At 37.8% G+C, this 23233-nt stretch overlaps 1 protein-coding gene across 1 annotated transcript; it reads right to left on the bottom strand.

Moving 5' to 3' along the window:
* Window positions 1-1401: 1401 nt before the first annotated feature.
* Window positions 1402-23030, bottom strand: LOC104619090 (phosphatidylinositol 5-phosphate 4-kinase type-2 alpha). Its single transcript, XM_010284862.1, has 6 exons — window positions 22812-23030; window positions 20083-20121; window positions 10077-10190; window positions 6615-6858; window positions 5554-5657; window positions 1402-3735 (listed from the first exon to the last, which is right to left on the bottom strand). The coding sequence occupies exons 1-6, from the start codon at window positions 23028-23030 to the stop codon at window positions 3655-3657; spliced, it is 801 nt and encodes a 266-aa protein (XP_010283164.1). The 3' UTR covers window positions 1402-3654.
* Between the last annotated feature and the right edge of the window lie 203 nt (window positions 23031-23233).

Genomic DNA, 23233 nt, shown 5'->3' with positions numbered 1-23233 from the left:
GGTGAGAGGGAGAGAAAACATTTTATCAGAAAACGTATTATTTTCTTATGCATTGTCATATACACACTTCTACTAAGACAAGGTCCTTCAGCTGCTTATGTAGCTGTATGAAGACTCAGTGTCAGCTAGAGAACAGTGCTGTAGGGGCCTGCAGGAGTAATAATTCCACTAAACCACCGCTTCAAAAGACAGGGCTGGCTTAAAACTTAAATATACTATACTTACTGGGATATTAAATCCCAGAATGTCCAGTAGTCTTAAGAAAAAAAGCGAGGAAAGCCTAAGTAACACTTCAGCTGTTGAATAGTTTCTTGGAGCACAACTGGAGCAGGTTTTTAGACCTGGCACGTTGTGCTGGCTTTGTATATTGGAAGCTTTCATGTTACGTTGCGAGGGAGGTGGCACTGAGAAACCAGCTACCAACAACCCATGCACATCTGTATTACAACAGCAGCGCAAGAGTTTGGCATGGTAGATGGTTCGAGTGGCAGGCACAGAGAACCAGCCAGGGAGCTTGCTGTCCACCGTGGCCAACGTGTCCACCTAACTTGAGCAGCATTCCTTGAGCACCACGTCCAGACTAAACCCTAAGCAGCTGGAGCAGCTGTGACACGTGCAGGCTTAGATTAATACTAGAGACATCATTAAGTGAGTAATTAAGAAGCTGAATCTCTCCCCTCCCTAGCACTTCACCTACTTTTAATAGAATGGCTCTTCAACCATCTTCCCTGTGGGGAATGCCTACTTTCTCATTAATTCTGCCATGTGTATTTTACAGGTAAAAATATTGCTGATAATATTAAAATTATTGAAAATACATCTGTGGAATAAATTGAAAGGAACTGAAAAGTGACAAATGTATTAAGAAAATTAAAAGTCAGTCAGATTAAAGACAAAAAGACACTTTTCTGCCATTTGCCCACGATGTGCAGCACAGGCTGTATCATGCACTGAAAGCCCTGACAATCAAACCCTTGAAATTCTAGAACAGAAGGCCCTCCCTCCTCCCCGTGAATTATTTGGGCTTATTCCCAAGTACTTTTTAAATAACTGGTTTAGCGGAAGATCTTACACACGTTAGCAAAGCTCTGCCAATCCTTCTATCAATTTACTATTGGGGACAATCTTCCTGTTTCTGTAGTAATATTAGGATTTAGTCCATAGAATCGTCAATCACAAACCTCAGTGTTTGCTCTCAGAGCACAGCCTAAGCCCCAAACCCCAAAGGCTAAATGTTTCAAGCCACTTAAAGTAAGCATGGAAGAAGCTGGGTAAAATCTAATGAAAAGGCTTTAAAAGTTTCTTATTTTTTCCTTTGCAATATAGACTACACATTCATTTTAACATCCAAAATTCATCTGTAAGAGATCAAAACCACAGTTGAAACACAAGAACAAAGGATTTACCTAGTGAGTCATCAAAGTGCTTTATTTTATAAAGCCTTGCTCATGTTTGGAGTGTAATCTAAGCACTAACATATACAATAATGAATCTTCCTTGCCCTGTCCAAATAAACAGTTTATCAACAAGAATGAGTGACAAAACTGCTACACAGACAAAAAGAATGCTTTGTTTTAAATGTCTAAAATTGTCTAAAAATGTACGCTCGTTGGCCGCAATCAAATACGTTACTCCAAGTATGTGTACCTCATTTTTACTTCAGGGTCTCCCTGTGGCCCCATACTTTAAGAAGCCACAGCACGCTTCAGAAAATGAAACTTGGGTGAGAATGCAGACAACTGGGGTATATAGGGAGGACAAAAAAAATATCAAGCCACAGTACCAACTTATTTAAATACATACAATACAAAAGTATACACATACATTACAGTGCTGCGGACATCACTAAGTCAAACGTAACAAAAAAACCTGTAGGGAAGGTGGGGGAAAGGAGAAAAAAATTAGTACAAAGCAACAGGGATAGTATTGCCTTTGGCCGCTGAAGAGAGTGTAATGGGTTGCTATCGTATAGGCTCCTCTGAAGTAAACCACTACATACGTTATGCACGGTTGCAGGCTGAACAGCACTGACGTTAGTTCTGGAGAAGGCATGCTGGCACTCCTGATGTGAGTTATAAATGATGACGGGGAGGGCTTGACTTCTCTTACGTTGCCTACAAAATCTAACGATTTCAATGAAGAAATTTTAAAGGCACAGCTTTAGCACAGTGTATAAGTAGATAAACTTTTAAGCAAATGTAAATTTGTCTCTTTCAAGCATGGAGTCTTTCAGGGAAAAATACAAGAAGAGAAGAAATACAATGTTTAAAAATTTTAAACAAGTTAAACATGATCAGCACAGTTTTAGGCAATGTACTATACAATCAAACTTGAGTAAATGGTAGGACAGGTCATTTTGATGCTAAAAGACTACCTTGGGAAAAAACCCTCTGAAATAACCTTTCTCATTTTGTTGTAAAAGAGTCCATCATGGAGGTGAGCGAGACATTCACTTTAGTATACTACTGCACATTACACCTTGGAAGATGACAAACATTACTTCATTTTGTACTGCAAAATAACTTTACATGTAAACTCAAAAGTCATATATTGTACACGGCTCTGAAATTCAGAAATATCCCTGCTTTCCTAATAATGTAAACAGTAAATATTCAGGGTTCATTTTTAGAGGGATAATCTATAATAAAATACCGCTGTTTCAACAGTACAACACAAGCATTTAAACTTCAAATTCCCAGTAAATTACAAGGGAATGGAATTTCTATCAGTGTGCACATCTTTCACAATGGGTGAAAGATGGAGCTACTATTGCCCAAAACTATGCGCTTCTTCAGCTAAGCTTTTTTTACCACTTGTAACATTATTAGTTCCTATACTGCAAGAATAGAAAACAAATGAAAACTTCAGGTAAGAAAGCAAAATAAGCAAAGTTTTCCCTTAACATAAGTTTACTGTAGCAAAAATGTACATACAGCATGAATTACGTTAGCTCTTCGGAAGGTAAGAGACGCCGGCTCTCAGATGTCTGAGAGGCCGAACTTCCCGATGCAATGTGCTGAAAAGAAGACAAAAACGGGAGAAGGAGAAAAAAAAAAAGGAAAAACCCAACTGCTAGGAACCGAATGGGAAAAGCCTCCGGCACCAAGGGCTGTTGCAGCTGCTTTTTTAAGGAGTGCCAGTGTGCAGGGTGTAAGTGTAACATTCGCAGTAAGGTTTTTATTATCATCATCGTCATCATACTGTCATGAAGAATACTGTCATGTATGTTTTTAGTTCAAAAAATAAACTGATCCACAGTTTACAATTTGATATCAATATTGTAAATTTAACATGCATTTACTCTTCCCCACCCCCACCCCACACTTTGCTCACTTACTCTGTTTCAGCTGGTAGCATCAGAGTATTACTTTCACAGTGCACTCTGAATAAGCTGTCTATTTATTTAATTTAATTTTTTTTTTTTTTTTTTTTTGCACACACAAAAGAGTCAGAAATAGCTAGAACTATGCTGGGAATATCAGGCAGCTGTTAAAGCGAGTACTCCACCCCACTTCAGTCATCTTTGCCAGCAGATGTAAACAAAGGGGTTGCTTTCGGTAAGATGAGCGCTTCTCCGAGTTCCTTTTTTTCACTACACTTGTAGCCACTGCTGCTGTCCCCAGGTCTCGTGTCTGTCCTGTGTAACACGATAGGTTACGTCAAGATGTTGGCAATAAAGTCCAAGAAGCGCTTTGAATACTGTTCAGGATTAACAGTTGAAATTTCTGCACCAGCCTATACAGAGAATTGGGAGGGGAGAGGAAAGAAGGAAGAACCAGTGTTACACCTGATGCTTTGTCACCGAGAGTCTTACTTACTCAATGAATTTCATTTGCAGTCTCAGAACCAGACACTAGAAATACAAACTGTAATGGCCCTCAAGCAAAATCTTACTGACGCCTTTTTAGGCTTCACACGAGCACAGGGATACCCGGTGCCCACCACCGTAACTGCAGGACGCCCATCTTCCATTTCTGAAACGTATTCTCTTTACTTTCGTCGTACTTCAGTCTCCTGTGGAATTTCGACCGTGTACTTAACCATGCCACCCACTGCTTCATCAGCAGGTTCTGGTCTGCTGAGCAGCAGTGCCTTCGTACAGAGAAGACCGAATTATCACACTCGGATCCGGCGTGTCAATACTGCTGCGATGTATATTGCTATCTGAATGCTAAACAACCTGGTTCGGAATATATGGTAACGCTCAGTAACACTTTTTCAACATATATACATTTAAATCTGGGCTCACGGAATAAGCTGTAGAATTGCTATTTCAATGAAGTCACAATTTCATTCATATTTTTATTTGAGGTTTTCAGAGCCTTAGGTGCATTTTCATTTATATTTTTCCTGTTCTACAAAAGGAGAAAATTGCATGCATGCAACTAATGAATGAACTTCAGTGTCAGGCGGCTCATGATGGAGACAGCAAAATAAACAAAATGGTTGTATGAAAGTCATGTTCTGTAATAAGTTCTAATCACAGTCAGCTTTAATAATCTTAGTTGTTATTTACAACATATTTCCATCCCTTATTTAAGGCAGAAGTGTGAGTTTTTAAAGTCTGCTACATTCAAAGTTCATTACTAATTGCCAGATAATGGCTGCATATGGTCTGCATCAACTTTCAGCTGCTCTGAGAGCAGAGGCAGTAAATGAGAGCATTGTTTTAGCGAGACAAAAAATACCTTCTCCAGGCCTATGCAGGGATTATTGCTGAGCATTCCACATCACTCTCTACTGTAAACTAAAAAGCCTTGAGCCCTTTGCTTACCCCCCTCCCCCCAATGCCCTGATCCTTTAGATACTTAGAAGAGGGGTTTTAGCCTCATGAATGATTATGCTCTTTTTAAGACGTTTATGAAATTTGAACCTTAAATCACCATAGGAAAAATAATGGTAGATAAAAATCGTAGTTCTGGAAGACTGGGCTGCTTCACCATGGTTCCGTGGTGTCTGCCGCTAAGCAGCAATTTCAGTCAAAATAATGAAAATCATGGCAGTCAAACAGAAGCCTTCACTGAATGGTCTCTGAGTATTTAACATGTACATTTTATGCTTAATTTTTCAAATTGCACTTTTTTCTTTAAGAAGTCTTGTAAAGTGAGCCACATTAGTTGCTGAAGAATTAAACTTTCAACAGGCTGAACCAAATAATGAAACCGTCATTAGGGCTCTGCATCTGAAATAAGATTCACAACAGCTTTCACAGTGCTGTATACTCATACAAGTGTCTGGTGAAGAGCTTTGTTTGCAAGAATAAGGTGCATCTCACAAATTTAGAACAAAGTCCTAAAAAGGCATCTCGCTAGAGCTCTTTATGGGTAAGAAAGCCATGCGTACAGCTGAAAAGGCAGTTCCACTCTCAGTATGTAATGTGTAGCAGCTACTCTACTTTTGTATTACAGATTAAACTAGGGAAAAAACCTGAAAAAATTCTGATCTATTTCCCCTTTCCCTAGATTTCCTGAACAGTGCTCTATCAGTGTACTAAACAACAAAAAAGCAGCAGTATAAATGGAATCAGAGGAAAAAAACAACCCAGGTACTTACCCCGTGCTTTACCGTTTTTGCAGCATGGGCAGCTTTCTTTTTTGCATCATAATGAGTAAGAATGTCAATAATGGCCATAAAGTATACTTCCTTCCTAGGTGCATCTGCAAATGGCAAATACATGGCAGTAAGAATGACTTTTGAGACATCTTAATCACGAGTCCTCCTTCTAAGGAGACTTTATAAGGCTCGATTAGCAGCTAAGACAGGTTAATGTCAGTCGGAATCAGAGCTCTGTGAAGACCACAGGCTCAAGCCGTTCTTAATTGAGAGTTTAACTGCACTCATATATAATGCAAAATTCCCCAAATGAGGGTAAAATAAAACACCAGCATACAGAAATAGGAATTATTGCTCACTTCAAGTAATGTGGATTTAATGGTCCTTTGTGGATAAACTAAGAAGTTTTATATGGAAGGTAATCCTTCTGTGTCAACAAACAAGATGACATTTTCTTTATGAGTAAAAACATGTATTTATCCATGTAAATGCTTATTAAAAAAAAAGAAGGTAACTTTCCCATCTTGAACAGTCACAGATAACTAACATCAAACCCAGTTTCAGGCTTCTTACACACTCCTTACAACGACTTTCTTAGTTGGAACACAGAAATTGGGTATGAGTGCACAAATTTTCAAAGAGCAACCAGAAAAGTCAAATATAAGTTGGAATGCTGTTTTTCTCATTCTTTCTAGGCTGTTTTTAACAGTATTCTCTTATCTGCCAGGAAAAGAACAATCAGAAAAACTAGATTGCCTGAAAGGGATGAAAAAACCCGTAAATTAGCTGAGAACTGGTAAGCCAGTACATGATCTGGTTGTGTCGTAGGTGAATTACTTGACTGCATGCCCACAGATCACAATATTTAAGAAATATGTTCATAACAATGCTGAGCGTTATAGGCGTCTTCTGCTTTCTGCTGCACCAAAGAGCAACTCACTTCCTCTTCTACAGAGTTTATATTTTGCAGTTTAACTTTGCCTTTATATGGTTGTGAAGACTTCAAGATTCTGGTGTAAGAATCAAAACATCTTAACATAAAAGTATCTATTACTGCTTACTTTCATGGGATTTTATTCCATAAACATCAATAGCTGGATCAAATTCCCCCGGAGCCAAGGGCAGCGAGCTGTTCAGCGTGTTTCCTGGACTGTCTGGAGGGGTTCCAATGGGGTGGGTCCCATCACTTTCACCTTCCTCTTCCCCATCATTCTCTTCACACTCTACTTCTTCCTGTTCAGCTCTTTCAACATCATGAATTCCAACCAGCAAGCTGTAGTCCATGAGTTTTAACTGAGCAAGGAACTAGAAAGTGATAATAAGCGATTTATCAATATCACTGAAAAACGTAAGCTCCACTTACAAACAGGGGAAGTTACACAAAGATGTCATCAGTCGAGAGAAACAGGCACGTCCAAGAGGGAGCAAAAGGGAGGATTAAGTGCTAAAGCTAGCAGAGAGAGACTTGAATTTATTAAGATGTAGCAACAGCACGCAGGTCACTCGCAACTTCTTTTACAAAAGGCTGTAGCCCACTCTCCCAAAATCCTCAGGGAAAAATCATCTTTCCTGTAGTGAATACCGGTGCCTATGCGAGCCAATGACGGTCACTCCCGTCTTAGGTGTCTATTAGGGCTATCCCGGCACTGCTCGACGTCCGCAGCAGCCTCTGTGCTACCAGGCGCGCTACGATCTGGGGCTAAACCCGCCCCCTCGCTCCCTTTTAAGCCTTATCAAAGAATCGTGAAAAAGTATTTAAATATTCTTGCAGTGGAAAGTAGTGAAGTTTTACATCATGAAGACAGGAAACGATGCTATATTCTCCTCACAGCGACAGGCTCACAATTTAAATCATGTGAGCAAAATGTGAACGAAAGGGTAGTTTTGAATGAAGCCTGAGGGATTTGAAGGAGACTGAAAAATGAATGCGCTTGATGTATAGACAGTTGAGGGGAACAGGATAAGGCAAAAAGCTAAGACAGGAGGACGGAAATAAGGAAGATATAAAAGCAAGAAGATGGGATAAATAATTCAAGGGGTGAGGGGCAGGCAGGGCAGAGCTGTGCTGCAGCCTAAAAGCAATACTGAGATTTTGAACTTGGGGAGCCACTGCTTGTGATATGCATAGGAAGAGGCTGAAAACACAAGTTGCTTCAGTTTTTAGAGACTCTAAATGGCTATAAAAAGGAAGTCAGAGCAGACCAGAGAAGGGAGTTAAGCCAGACTTTGGAATAGTGATAGGGATGAGAGAGATGAGTGAAAAATACTAGGAAATGAGAAACTATGGTTTGTCAAAACCCTGACTCTGAGAAAAGAGAGGAATCAGAGATAACAAGTGACTGTAAATTCAAGAACTAGAAGAAATATTGTGAGGTTGAGAAGAGGTTTTAAGAAGAAAGAAGAAATTGGTTTCTAACCATTTTAATTTAATAAAGCAAAAGACTCTTCACAAGTCTAAAAGACTGAAGAGACGGTGTACAACAATATACAAGAAGAACAGATGAGATTAGCCGAAGGCGATGGAGTGGAAAGACTCCATGAAAGGCATGTCATTAGGTATTTGATAAACACCAAGAGAGACAGGAGAAAAATTTACCAATAATCATACAAAAAAGCACAAAAGAGAACAGACCTCTGGGAAAAAGAGTGAACTGCAAATTAGAAGAGAACGGCTCTTGGGGAAAAAAGCGTGCTGCTGCTGAAAGCAAAAAGACTAAGGGAGATCAGCACAAGGTAAAAATAATATGATTTAAAATGGAAAAAATATCCCTATGTGCTTTTTCTCAGGACATTTGCAATGGAATGAGGAGGCAGGAAAATGGACAAGAGGACATCAAAACAGCAGTAATAGATACTTGTTTGAACACAGGAAGGGGATATAAGACTCGATTATGACAGAAACATAGTAACAAAAATTACTTAATGACAAACAAGAGCAGATATAAAGTCATACAGTTTAGAATACTACTCCGTAATATTTTTAACTATGAACACTAAATAAAATAATCATATATTATGTGCTGTGCATTTCTTTTCATTGGAGTGAAATCTGAGTGTTTACGCACTGGGTACAAACTGCATGCTATCAGATATCTAACGAGGGCAGAAGAACATGTAAAAGAAAAACAAGGTTAAAGAACAGCTAAAATCAGGCACCAGATCACTCCACACAAGTGGGTTACAGGGATATTTAACAATGCTCTGTACAAATTTCAAAACCGTAAAACATAGCCTCTCAAGACATGATCTGGAATCTGCCATTATATTTACAATCCAGTAAATGATGTAGAAGACCGCACACAATCCACTCTCCGGGGTAATAAAGCATCTTCCATGTTCACTGCACATACTTAAGATCTCGTCCGCAAACCTACTTACTGTGAAAGTGTTAGTCAGCAACAACAGTGCATGTTAAAAGAGCACGGAACTTAAACCCAAATAAACTTCTCTCTTAGAGCTGTGACATCGGTAGAGGAGTTTTCCAGCACAATGTTTTAAATATAAAATAAACACACATTGATATTTCAGAAAATATTTATGTTTTCATAATTACAATCACCATAAATTTCTCAGTGATTATGATGGGAAATTAGGTTTCCCCAAAAGCAAATTATTGGGTAAATTCTAAAGTTACAGTATTTTGTTTTGTGCAGCTACTGATATATAGATCTGAAGAACTAGACAGGTCAATTCACAGAGCCATTTTAATATGAACAGCTGAAAGTCTTTTTAGATCACAGACACATTTTGCTATCAGGTCTCTTCCAACAAGGAAAACAGATTTTAGGCTCTAAGTATAGGGATTGCAAAATGTTGTATTTAGTGACAATATTTTCAGTTACGGAAACTAAAGTCAAGCTGTGTGAACTAGTTACTGCAATATTTATTTTCTCTTATTTGCTGAACTAAATCAGTTAAAATATTACATTAAATTCACATATTAACACTTTCCTATTAAGTATTGATGACATTCAGCCAATTACAAATTTATATGAGAAGACAACATTAAGATAATGAGTCCAACTGCTCTATACGCATTACGGAAGCACTCTACCTGTTGTGATACTACTGTCGTGATGATTTAAAACTGGATTACTAATATGAAACAAATAGAACATGCACGGCTGTGTGTAGGGGATGCTACATTCTGTGTTACGGACTACAAGTCCGTGGACAGCCTCAGCTCTGGTGTACCTCCACCTGTAAAATGCAACTCATAACTCTCACCTCTCTCTTGGGGCAGTACTAGGCTTGTAAAGCGCTTAAGCACTAAGTAGTACCATCATTTTAACATCACATCGTCAAGGCACGGACAAAGTATGGCAACCAGCTACGGCAGCAAGCCGGTTATCACAAGCAGTGATCAACTCCTGAAAGCTTAAGTTGTGTTTCATTTAAAAAAGTCAGCGCTTACAGTCTTACAAACAACAGCTTTCATTAATGAATTACAGGTACGATTTCCTGGGATATCTGTAATTTGCCACACATTTTAATCATGCGTAACTGAACAGGCACATTCTTACCTCGACATCCTTCTTGAGTTTCTCAAGGAACATCTTTTTGTTATTCTCATCAATATGAATCTTTTGGCCATCGTTAATAAAATCATTGTCTTTGAACGTCGGCAGCTCTTTGGCCTAAAATAAACCAAAACTCCTGTAAGAGCAGGATCGCAAAGAGGAATGCGGTGAAGCTGCTGGCCCGGCGCGGCCCCCCCGCCGGCAGCGGCACCTCTGGAGCTCCCCGGTGCCCGAGAGAGCATCGCCGAGCTGCCGCGCCGGGGGAAGCAGAGGCACCTCCATCGCACGCAGCTCTCCGTAACTGCACCCACGGAGCCGTTCCCTTAGTTTATCCCTCCTGTAAGTGGCCTGGAAGGTATGCGTTTACGGAGCACGCAGCAAATGTAGCTAAGACAAAAATCTCTGACTCAATATTTGATTTGCATCGAACCTTGATTTGCATCGAGCTTCTTCCAAGATGTCATTTGTCAAAGTGACTGGCAATAAGTGAAGTTGAAACACAATCTATACCTCATAACAAAGTCCTTGCATCAGATCTTATAGATGAAGTCAGATCGGATTGCATTTTACATAGCTACTGTGAATGTTTATAAGCGCTTAATACCAAATAATTCTTTGAAAGCATCAACCGAACATGAATTATGAAATGCTGCTTAGAAGTGGCAAATGCCAGAGAAGATCAGTACCTTTTAAATATGTAATTAAATATTCTCGATGTTGGAGCATTAGTTGATTATCTTCATCTTTAACTCTCCCATGAAGTGATTTGCAACAGCGTTAAGAAAAGCCAGACAGAGTAGCCCCTGGATTCAGTACTAAGACCCCTCAGGCGGGCTCTGCTTTCAAAGGGCAGCGACTGGAACTTTGCTCAAAGCCAACAAACAAAAGAGCAGTTCCTTCAGGGTATTTGGTCAAGCAAACTAGAAGTAATAGTAGCTTCTGCAATCAGAGCCTTGAAAAAAATTGGCTCACTAAGAGCGATGAACAGCCTTTTTCCCTGCCCCCCACCTTTAATCAATAGTAGGGAAGAACAGGTTTTCTTTACAAAAATGATGTTGCAGAACAACGGAGTGCTGCAACTCTCAGTGACCATGAACTAATGGGTGCTTTGAATAAAATAATTTCCCCTTAATCTGAAAGTCCTTCTGCTAGGAATAAAAGGCAGCTAACATCAGCCTACTGGGATGTCCCCCCGTAAGTGTAGCTAGTCAGACATGGCTTGTAACCTTACTGGAGATGGTATTTTTCATAAAGTGTATTTTTTTTCCTACAACACAGTAAGGAAAAGAATTTCAGAAGTTCTTTTCTCTGCTCCAAAATGTACGCATTGGAAAGCACAGCATTAAAATGTAAGCATCACAGCAGATGATCATCACCCTAAATGCCCTTATAGATCTTCACAGTGGCCAAAAGTTCTTTTTGCTGATGGGCTGTGCACAGGAGTGGCTGAAATATTCAGCTCCCCAAACTGTCCAAATTTACTGTTTGGACCTGAAATTTGTGAATTGCTCAAGATCCCACAATGTGCTGCTTTTGTTTAGAAAAGTGACCCTTCTCTTCCAATAACTGCTCAAAACCACTTAAGCAACTAGTAACATTTTAGTAGGTATGAAACCATGTCAAATCCATTGCATCCCAACACCTATGAGCTCTGGAAACAAATAAGATCCTACCCTGGCTGCTCTGAATTATTACTGTGTTGCATCTACAACATTCTGATATATTAAAATACCTTTTAATAGAGACCCTGTCTTTTAATCTAAAATAAAAGGGAAAAAACCCCAAGCAGCTGAGATGGAGCTATAACCATCCATCTGTCCCAGACTCCTTCCATGGAGGAGTCATCCCCCAGTGCTCTGTTGCTTGAAGATGACGTTAGGACACTTCTTGAAGCTCACAATGACTTGTTTACTACAATATGACGGCACAGCATGCATCCATTTTCTTTCTGGCCCACTCTGTAAGTGGTTTAGGATGAAAATGAGTAGGGGAAACATCAGAGAAGTATTCCAGACTAACAGCTGTAGCCATTATCATACACAATTGAGCAAACTGTCCCATGGATAAGGGCTAATTCTGCAGAGGCGGGACTGAGGATCCAGGGATGTTGCCAACACTGGAGGATGGAATCCAGTGCGTGGGATGCTTAAGAATGGAGAGGAGATTTGGATGAATTAATTTAAGATGAAACAATAATGAAAAGAATGCAGGAAACCAATCTCCCTTCATTTCTAGCTAAACCCCCCCCCTCAGATTATCTTTCCACCTAGTATATCCAAGTTATTTATTAAACTATGCAAGAGGCTAAAGTGAAACAAACCCGTTAACACTGAAAAAGCCCCTATTAATGCTGTTTAAAGCTGGGGGGGCGGGGAGGGAGTAAAGAGGAAGGATGTGCTTGTGGTTGAGACGCTGAGATGCAGGCTCATCTCTAGGCTCTGCCGCAGACTTCCTGCACAGCACGGCATCAGCCGGTCAGACCCGGCGGGCGGTAGGAGGGGGAAGCACGCCGTGCCACTGAAGACAGTCCTATGTTGAGTAAAAATAAACTTACACTACAAGCAACATCTTCTTGGAAGACGCCAGAGCTGGTAAGGCAGTCCTGCAGGTGCCATGCTCCGCTGCACCCTCGTCTCTAATCTATTTTTATTAAAAGTGAGCTGGCAAAGCTGACACAGCCGCACCGTCCCTGCCGTCACAAGACCCAAGGGGTACACCCAAGGACGTTCAGGGCAGTGAATCAGCTCTCCCAAAAAGCCAGACTCTTCACTGCCTCTTGTGCAGCCTCCCCCAGTCCCCAATAATCCCTCTGAGGACTTTTATCTGAGGTCATTTTTCTTCACCCAAACACCCGCAGCTCTGAAGACTTGGCAAGTGCAGAACTGCGTAAATTAAACGCCAGTGCTGAGGCGCGTGGAAGAAAAGGAAGAAGTGGAAGCAGTGGGTCCCATATAAGAAACTGAAGCTAAAAAGCTACGTGCCAGTGGCTGCCCTCCCCACATTATTTGTATGATGCTTCCCAGACTATTCTCTTCCCTCTTTCTAGGTGTTACTAGACAAAGCTCTTTTTCCGTGTGCTGGGCAGTGTCATTCTCCCTGTTTGTCCAACGCTAACAGCCCTAGGATACTGTTGCAGTCCTAAATATTACTAATGACAGACAGCACTAGTAGCAATTCTAGTAGTATTTGAACTGAAATTCATGTCTTAAAATTGATTTGTGAATTTAGGAATGAAAACCTATGAAATATGCAACTGGGAAGGGCTCTCGTAGTTATTTAAAATTAATAATACATGTATTCATGTTGAAAAATCCTAATACGTACACTTTCTTCTAATGCACCAAAATAAATACATACAAAGAAAACCACATGTGGCAGTTTAAAACACTATCTAAATGAAAAAATTAAGACTTTGCTTTAATGAAATAATTGATACGGTTAATTTTTAATGAAGTCTCAAATATTTCCAATGAAGCAAAATCCTTGTTGGAAAAAGATTCTCCTAGAATGTAATTCATTATAATGAACATATTACTATCATTAAAGAACTAAATATTTTAAGAGCTGTGCAGGAGATGAACATCTAACTACTTCCACTAAATTAATAATAGATTTTCTTTCTGAACCATCTCCGTCGTTTTTAATCCCCTACTTAAAGATACAAGAAAGGCACAACAGATTTTACAAATATGAAGTATTTATTTATTTAAAAAATTAAATCAAAACCATTAAATTAGAAAAAGCTAAACCTGCACACTTCAGGTTTGCATTCCAAAGTTTGCCAGAGTCACAGAGAATTTTAATGGCAAGAATATTTCACTGCCTTTGAGAAGGCTGAAAAGCAGTAAAGATTTCTTTGACTAAGATGACAGAATGTGTAAAGCCTGATTCAAAAACTAAAATTATGGTGAAACAGCCCACTGACATTGTTTTTTTTAAAAAAAACCACAAACACAAATCCAACCTAAAATTCTTGAATGGCAAGAACCAGGTGGAGTTTTATTTCTATATGAACATGGAAATAGTTTTTGCAGATTTCTGAACATATCTCAATTCAGCATCCTATCCTAATGTGTTGAAATAAATATTAGCAATTTTTTTTTTCCAAAGGCATTTTTGTGCATCATGACCAAAAATAATGATCATGGTTAACATTAATGCCAACATTTTGGAAGAAGCTTGCTAAAAAACAGCTGTAGGACAGTTAAATTTCAAAGTAAGTCTTGGATTGAAAAAAGGAAAAGCAAAAAAAAATGTGTTCACAACCTGGCAGCAATTTCTCACCTAACAAAGACAAAGATTAGGTTCTAGGAGAAAGGTTGCAGAGCAGTCTTATTGTTTGTTTGCAGCTAGCCACAGGTCATGTTATTCACACAGCTAATCATGGCAAGATTTGGATTACAGTTTATAGCTTTTGAAAAGAGTGAAGTTCCACACCCTGGGCCTCTTTTCACAGCCAATGGCTCACATGCACCCTTTTAACACAAAAATTAAGCTAGATGAACTTTAGACTGACTGTGCTCAGCAGCACGTATGGAAGGTCGTGTTTTTAAAAAAAGGATATTATTATGCTAAATATAGTTTCCAATCAATTGGCACAGGTGGTTTTGAACTGAATCAAAAGTCTGGAGTCACTAGATCTACAAGACGGAAGAATAACTAGAGCGCTCTTTGGAGGTTTGAAGACTGCAGCTTCTTCCCTCCAGTATTCTGGGAGCTGGATCCAAACTTTTGTTGTGCAATTTGCCTTGTCCTAGATGAGGGTTTCTAACCAAATGATGACCAGCAGCTCCACTTGCCATCGCAGCGACTGTAAATGGAGTAGAAATAGAGCTGTAACCACAATGAGGGGTTTGAGAGGGAACTCCAGACTGGTTTTAGCCAGTATAACAGACATTTTTGTAGGACCAAAAAAAAAAAAACCAAAAAAACAAAAAAAAAACCCCAAAAAACCCCAAAAAACCCAGGGCATTCTAGATGGATTAGGAGTTCGAGCATGTACCAAAATAGTAACTATATGTCTTTTGAATGCTCAGGGAAATGCATCCGGAATTATCCCTAGGCTTAATGTCTTCTTGCTGCAAAATGAACATGCAATGTATAAAATGCAAGACACAGTTCCCCTTTTATTTTTTTTTAAATCCTTTTAACATATGGAAAACAGACTTTTAAACAAGAAAAACCCCAAACAAAGGCAAACTAGTGATTTGTTTTGAAAAACAATAATGGGGTTGGTGTCATGTGAAGGCTAAATCCTGAAATAGGAATCTGAACTCTGAATGTCCATTCCTATCTTTGCAATGCATTGCAGCGTGATGTTTTGAAAGTTGTAATCTCTGTATATGCAACCTTGAGATTCACATTTCACAGAGAAATCTAAGACATGCTTCACATGTCTGATGTGTGAGACTGGCATATGAAGCAGACAGAAATCACTAAAAGAAATAAGTAAAAAAAGGATGTCCTAAAATTAGCAATTTTAAAATAGCAGGAAAAAACAGCTCAGATTTTGGGACGGTCTAGTTTGAATGAAGTTTTACCTATTGACATCAAAAGCAAAAAGCTAATTCAAGACTGAGTAATCTTGTTGCTATGCTCCTATACTAAAATCCTTCTTCCTTTAGTTATAATTGTCCTCTCAGAGATCAGTTAATCACTGTATGTTGTAATATATAACGTAAAAGGTAAAGCTAAGAAGTAATTTGTCGCATCTAGCAGCATCTTCCAATCTAATTATCAGTTATGTATTTTGCATACAATTTAACTAAGATATAACATCATAGCTGTCAACTATGGCAATTTTTTCCCCAAAAGGAACCTGAACAGAAAATCCTTTGTTCAAATGTATTTATTTTTGTATGTAATTTTTATGCATTTATTCTTATTTATGAACAACACATACCACAGAGGTGGCAATGCAACCAGTTTTAGATTAATTAAAAAATATAATAATCAATGAAATTGCTCAAGATGAAATATGGTGGGCTTCAAGCTCAGTTAGGTTTCATTTTTCTTCTTCAAATTTCCTTCTGAATTGCTCACTCACAAGAAACATGCTTAACTTCTTTATAAGTACAAGTACACTCAACTGTAACTGCTAATTTGATGTCATACTGCCCGTATAGCCTAATTGTGAGCAGGCAGACCACCAGGGGAGTTCTGCATTATCCTGGTTTCACTTAAGAGGGCAAAATTGTCCAAGGAATGAATAGAAAATGCCCACTATTAAAATAATAATAATAATAAAAAAAAAGAACTAAAGCCTAAAACAAATAAAGGAGCAGCTGTCAGAATTTGACAACTGTTGAAACATACTGTTCTTTTTAAATTCAGGACATCTGTAAGTGCATGTTATGATACTTGTTGCCAATGAAGTGACGCTTTTATTATTAAAAATATCACTTACAATGCAAATGAGAGGAACTGTGTATTAAGGTGAAATCTAAGGGATGGAGCTTGTCTCTGCACTGATTATCACAAAATATTGAAATGACAGTTTCAGAGCTTATCATCAATAATGTTAGGATATTAAACAGTTGAAGACAGTCAAATAGAAGATAAACTGAAAACAGGACAGAAAAGTAACATTCTGAAGTCGTTCCAGCCAGCTTTTCTTCCTAAAAAGTGATTAAAAATGTTTAAATACTAATATCTTTTTTAATACTATAAAACTAAAGTAGAAAAAGACTTTTTTTCCCTGATTTCCTATTTTATGGTCCATTAAATCTTCCCGCTTAATTGACTGACTCTTATTTATTAACCGAGTAAATAACAAAAGTGTAGCTTGATAGGAAAAAGATTCAAAACCATCATCAATCTAGCCAAGTTTGCCATTTCGAAGTAATTTACCTAAAATCTGCAGTCTCCATTAGAATGTGACTGATAGACTTGCTCTTCTGTTTTCTAGTTTCTGCAGCTTTAAAAGAAGCTAACATATTATGCTCAATATTCTGAAAACCATTTGATTACTTGAATATTGCCTTTCGAAATTAAATATGAATTACTTAAAAGCTCATTTAAAAACTACAGCATTACCAGACATTTTAGCCCTGTATTTTAGCACCAAAAGCTTCCTGTCTTTTATTACTTTTCTGTTTTTCAGATGTGAACAGTAGTGGATACCTTTGTAACAAGTAATTAAATAATGCTGCCATTAATTGGAATTCTATTATTATTAATGTCATTTCAGGATGATATTAATAAATTGATGATTTAACTTGCCTCTGGCTAAAAATTAGCTAATAAGTTACTACATCAGCTAAGTATTTGAGATTGTCTGGTTTTGTTTAATTATTTAACATAGGAGATGCCAACATCTCTTCAGAGCATTTGCTAAAAATGCCCTTTTTTTCCTTTTCATGCTAAAATTTTCCAAGCATTTTAACATCTTTAAGATTGGCTTGAGATTCCCACTGAAGAAAACAAACCAGAAGTTTGAAATAATGACATCTACTGAAGAGAAAATGGAAGTAAAAAAACATGCTACAGGGCGCTCACTTGCCAGTTACGAACAACGGACCATTTTCATACTTACGTCCACACAGTCCTCAAGGCCCTGAAATTAGAGGGGGCAGAGATACATCTCATGATAGTATCTTTAGTCTTTAAGAACTGCTCTGAGTTTCAAAAACAAACTTTCCCAGTCTATTTGTACAAATACACACCCCCCCTTTTTTTTAAGCTTAAAAACTGTGCGTTAGAAACACTTGAATAGTTTAGATGAGAAAATCACTGCAGTTCTACTGCCTATTGCAGGAGATTCAGATCACAGTGACGATGAATGTTCCGAACATCTACAATACAGACACGTGGTAGTGTATTCTTATGACCCTTTCAAATCAAACAGCAGACTCCAAAACTTACACAAAACCCATGTAAAAAGCGTAATACTGTTTTTCCCTTGCTTGAATCCCTAAGAGTCTTTCTTAAAGTGTTTGTAAAATGTTCCCTCTATGAACTTAGAAGTCTACCCAGTTAATTCCCTTTCTTAGACATGTTTGTCCTAAGCGTTAGCTTGTGGCTTCCCTGCTGCACTACATCGGCGTTTGAGGGGAACGACGAGTAACAGAAGGCAGTTCTAACAGCTTCAGACTGTCTGCTTGCAACATCAATAAGCTTAGTGTAGTTCTGTCTCCAAGAAATCAAATTCCTTTGAGAAGACAATAATGCGTGAGATTTAAAATAGCAGAATAATAATTTGGGAGAGGTGGTTTTTTTACATTTGTTTCATAGAAGTACTCAAAATGAAAGGGAAGGTTCTAGAGGTGTTGAAGTTGATAGGAATTTTTGTCATTGGCATTACTGAAGTTATGATTTCACATTAAATTTACAGAGTAATTGTTGTATACAGTTATACAAAACTATACAACTTTCTTTCAACTTAGCCATAACCAAGTTCAATAGTAATTTTGCCACGAACTTACATGGGAACAAAATCAAGGCACTGTTTCTCTGAGGTTCTCCCTCAACATATTAACTACAGTACATGTGTACTATTATTAATCTATTTACTATTACGAGACATACTCCTAAAACTGCACAAAACCACTGCACTAAATATCTGAATACTATCAACTCCTGTATAGCTGAATATACATAATATGATTAAATTTTACATTACTATTCCAAGCATTAACTTTGCAACCTGAAGTAGTCCCATCCAAATAACTTGCCCTCCACAGTTCTATCAGATTATTTTAGTACTACCAGCAGAGGTTTTCAATGACACTAGGTATCATTTGTAAGACACTGAAGGGTTAATCCCTCTGCTTTAAAAACACTAGAGTTGTGCTCTTAAACAAGAACCAAAATAGATCACAAGAAAAGAATGGAGACCATTCAAGACATGATCTTGAAGGCCCGGTACAGCAAGAGAGTTAACGCTGACTATTGTAACTGCCATTGGCGTTTGGGACATGGTAGTTGCCTAATGCTGGAAGAAGAATTGTAAGTGCTTGATCATAGAATGAAGTGGAAAAACCTTGCACAGAGTTTTTCATGCAGCGAGAACTGTAGAACTGACAGCTACTGCATGTCCCTTACTCCTTAGTGCACTTGTATGGTCTGTAGAAGACTCAGAGAGGCAGGTATAGTACAACTAAAGCTTCGGAGAAAAACAAATGAGCTGAATGGAATTTGGGGACAATATAAAATGAAGTATTTTAAGTGAATTGCTGAATGATCTCATGCTAATTCAGAAGGAATGTGCTTAGAAAAATTAAGAAAACAAGTGTCATGGGCTCCTAGGCTTCACCCAAATTTGGAAATCTAAGAAGTCTTAGATGATGGAGACTATGTTCCACGTTCAATTATCCGTAGAATCTTAGACAAACCTCCCCCAAAGTGCCACCAGGCTATTTCACTAAAACCTTGGAGACATGTTGATTTCGAGAACATTAAATTTTCCAAATGAACTGAAGTTGGAGATGGAGAAAAACAAAGCGATCAATTTCCTTTTAGAGCAACGTTTCAGCCCAGAATTTAAGGGACACCGTCTCTCATTATAGCTACACATACATCTGTCAGTTGTTTGCTTGTTCATATGAGCTTTACATACCCAAAGGTTCTCACAATTCAAGGTTTGGTTCATCTTTGCATTCACTTTAGAAGTGGTGCCACATCACATCATTCCATTAACTCACATGGAGTATCCATAAATTTCAATATTAAAGAGCAAGAGAAAGAAGATGAAGCAGCAGGAGGGAAGACAAGAAAGTCCTGATGTTTTCCTACCACAGGGCAGGCCCTGAAGAAACTAAGAAGAGAAGAGAAAAAAGGAAAAGGAGGTAGAGGATTGGCTCACTTACCTCTGAAATCTCAACACCACTGCAAACCAATATTCAAAGGTCTGCAGAAAATAGAGGAAAGATAAAGGAGGGAATAAGGCAGAACTCAAGAGGGGAGAATATGACAGAAAACAAAGAAAAGGGGCAGAACAGCGCTGGTTATGTTTGTCCTGAGACTAGCTAGCAGGTTAGATAACTGAAAAAGAAACAGAAATGCACCGTACCTTTTCTTTGTCACTGGCTTCTCGAGCCACAGTAGAGCCCTGAAACAGAAAAAATGGATCTAAAAATGTGCATATGTCAGAAACTAATTTGAAAATGTTACGATAACAGGTCAAAAAGCGGATGAACTGCATCCTTCTGAACTTGAGAGCTGTTTTAAAGAAAAGTGACACAGTAGGTAGAATGCCCAGGGCTGCTGAACTGCTGCAATCACTTGAAGAAGATGTGTCATGAGAGAAGAAAGATGAATTAAATGCTCAAATGCACTACATCTATTGTCCTCCTGACTGCTGGAGCTTCTTCCTCATGTCTTGTCCTCATTTTGAGACTATCACCCTGGAAGTTCAAGTTTGCTTGGCAGACTTCTCATCTTTTTGTGCCAATTCAGCTGTATGGTTATGGAGTAGCCTATTCTATATAACTATTCGAACATATGCAATATACGTTTGAACAGGATGTCACACAACATAAAAACATAAAAATATTTAAAAGATCACAAAGTACAAACAAGAACAATGCACCTCACAGCAACATGAAGTCAAAAGAGGAGATGAGACCAACTATGGATTCACAAGATTTACAGTGCTTGCCAAAGACATTTTTGAAATTTAATTTTTTTTAATTTATTTTTTAGCTTAAAATCAGTAGGAAATATGGTGCTTTCTGAATAAGCCAGAGGTGACAAAAAAATGGCTGTATATATTTCCTTGCAAATTTCTTGGAGCAGGACCACACCTTTAAGTACCCAGCATTTGTTTATCACATAATAGCACTGCAAGAAATAACAACTATAAACATGATACTTGGACATTGAAAGATGGGTAAATTAGCTCTATCGTTTGTTGGAAGGTGTGCCTTGTGTAAAGAAGTGCTGGAATGGAGTCATGCTAGTTTAAAGAACGTGCGGATTCCCAACCACATCTTTTTGTACCATGTTTTATTCTGTTTGCAGAGAGCAACTTAGAAAACTTAGAAAGGATGGACAGAAGAGATAAACGGGACAGTACCTTTTCGGTTATTATGTATGGCCCAGCAAGCAAGGATTTAATTGCATTATATTGTTAAATGATAATAAAGCCTAGTAAAAGCCTGCCATTTTAGTTTATTGATGATACATCCTTTATGTTGTATTCTGTGCTCCAACAGACTGCTCCAAAAGACTACTGGGCCTGAAAAAAAGATCATCTGAAAACCAAACCAGAGGAAAAAAAGTGGATTTACAACAGTTAAAAATTAGGGAGATTGCCAAATTTGACATTGAAGTAATTTTTATATAAATTTTTAATAAACCTCATTGGCCAGGAAAACACCTTTGAAATCCCGTGCTGATGTGTGGTCTCTTTTTCTTAGTATCTGCACAGGTGGAAACTTGTGCTACAAGTGAGCTCTAAGCTGGTGTCAAAAATATGTCAAAAAAGGACTCTGAACCTACAAATGCAGATGCTGTAGCAATGAAAATAAAGAAAAAGTGCTGTATAATATATGCAGTGTCACTATAAATCTGCTCAGTGAAGGAGTTTGTTTTGAAGAATAACATGATATTAATGTTAAGTTTAAATTGCAAGAAGAGTTTATCTTTAAAGCAATTCTGTCTAGCTGGACAAACTGAATAGAGTACAGAAGCATTGACAGAGGTAAATAATAGCAAGAGCTGTTGACACCAATGCTGAGAATGTACTGTAGATTTTTTTTTTTTTCTGTTGTGCTTTTATCCCTTTTTAAAGGCATCTGGACATCATAATGCTCTAAAACACATACAGTTCTCTCAAATAAAAAAATATCTTTCTCGGGTAAACTCTGCTCCCAATAATACTAAATACCAAAATGTCAATTGTTGACAGTCTGGAAATCAGTTCTTATAAATTATGTTCAGTCAACCATCTAACCAATTGCTAGGTAGATACTTGACAGTAGGAAAGGGTGGTGCAGTATGTAGCATTGCAAATCTCTTAATATAGAATGCTGAATAAACATCTTAAAACAAGTTTGCAGAAGCAGTTAGTGGTTCAACACATATAAAATAAATGTATTAGAGAGAAGCAGGTTTCCAAGGGGAGACTTTATGGAGGAAATTAAAATACAGTCCCCTAGGCAGAAAGACTAAGACTGTATTTTGGGCATTCACTGAAAACACTGTATATTAACTATTGGCAAAATTACCATGAGCAGATAAACCTTCTGAACTAAAACTAAAACACACCTTATGATAAAAGCAACAGAAATTTTCTTTTTTTAAAAACCTTCTCTTTTTTACTTGAATTAGTTTTAAAATATAGAATGAAATATGAAGTTTTTTAGTAGTGATGTACTTTGTTAGTAGCATTTTATTGGTTTAAATGATGATGATATTTAGTGATTTCATAAAAGCCCTCTGCAGAATCAGCTGTGGCTTTCCATAATAGGGATAAAAACCTAAGGAAGCAGAATTATTATTGTACTTGTGTGAAGGTTTTTACCTTTAACCATTAGTTACATTTAACAAACATACCCAGTTAAATTGCACCATTTAAAAATGCAAAATACAAATAAATTTGTACAATTTCTGTAAAACCATCCTTCAGTGTTGCTACACCTAGATGCAGAAGTAAACCAGTTAATGCTGGTTCTTATATAACACAATTTTAAATTAATTAAAATTCTGAGCAATATTCAAGCATTGGGATAATCTAACATTTATAAGTAAAAATTTTCAGCTACTTTGTCAGTTATTTCATTGGCAGTTATTTCTCACCTTTAAATCATATTTTCTATAAACAGATAAACGATGGCTGAACACATTTCTTGTAACGATCATATATACTTCAACTCCATCAACAGTAAGCCGGTACATGCCCAAAAACTGGGGAAGAAGTGTATTCCCATGACACTCCACAATAAACTGCAGGAGCAAAAGAAAAAAAAAAACAGAAATGAGGATGGATACATAATATAGAAATAGATATTTATACATTTTTAAAGATCAAGCAGCCAGAAATGACACATTCATTTACTGAATATGCATTTGTGTGGAGACAAACCTTCAAAAAAATCATGCCAAAAGAAAACCCTGCATGAGGAGGTTATCTTGCTTTTAGGACAGTGTTTAAAAATTAAAATCTTGAACTGCTTAAGTTATAACTCGTGACTTCTACAGACAATCTCATAGAAAGAGCA

This window comes from Phaethon lepturus, unplaced genomic scaffold, assembly GCF_000687285.1.
Source record: "Phaethon lepturus isolate BGI_N335 unplaced genomic scaffold, ASM68728v1 scaffold5174, whole genome shotgun sequence".
In the NCBI taxonomy this organism is placed as follows: Eukaryota; Metazoa; Chordata; class Aves; order Phaethontiformes; family Phaethontidae; genus Phaethon; species Phaethon lepturus.
The sequence above is the reverse complement of the archived record's forward strand: the minus strand, read 5'-3'. Positions and strand labels throughout refer to the sequence as shown.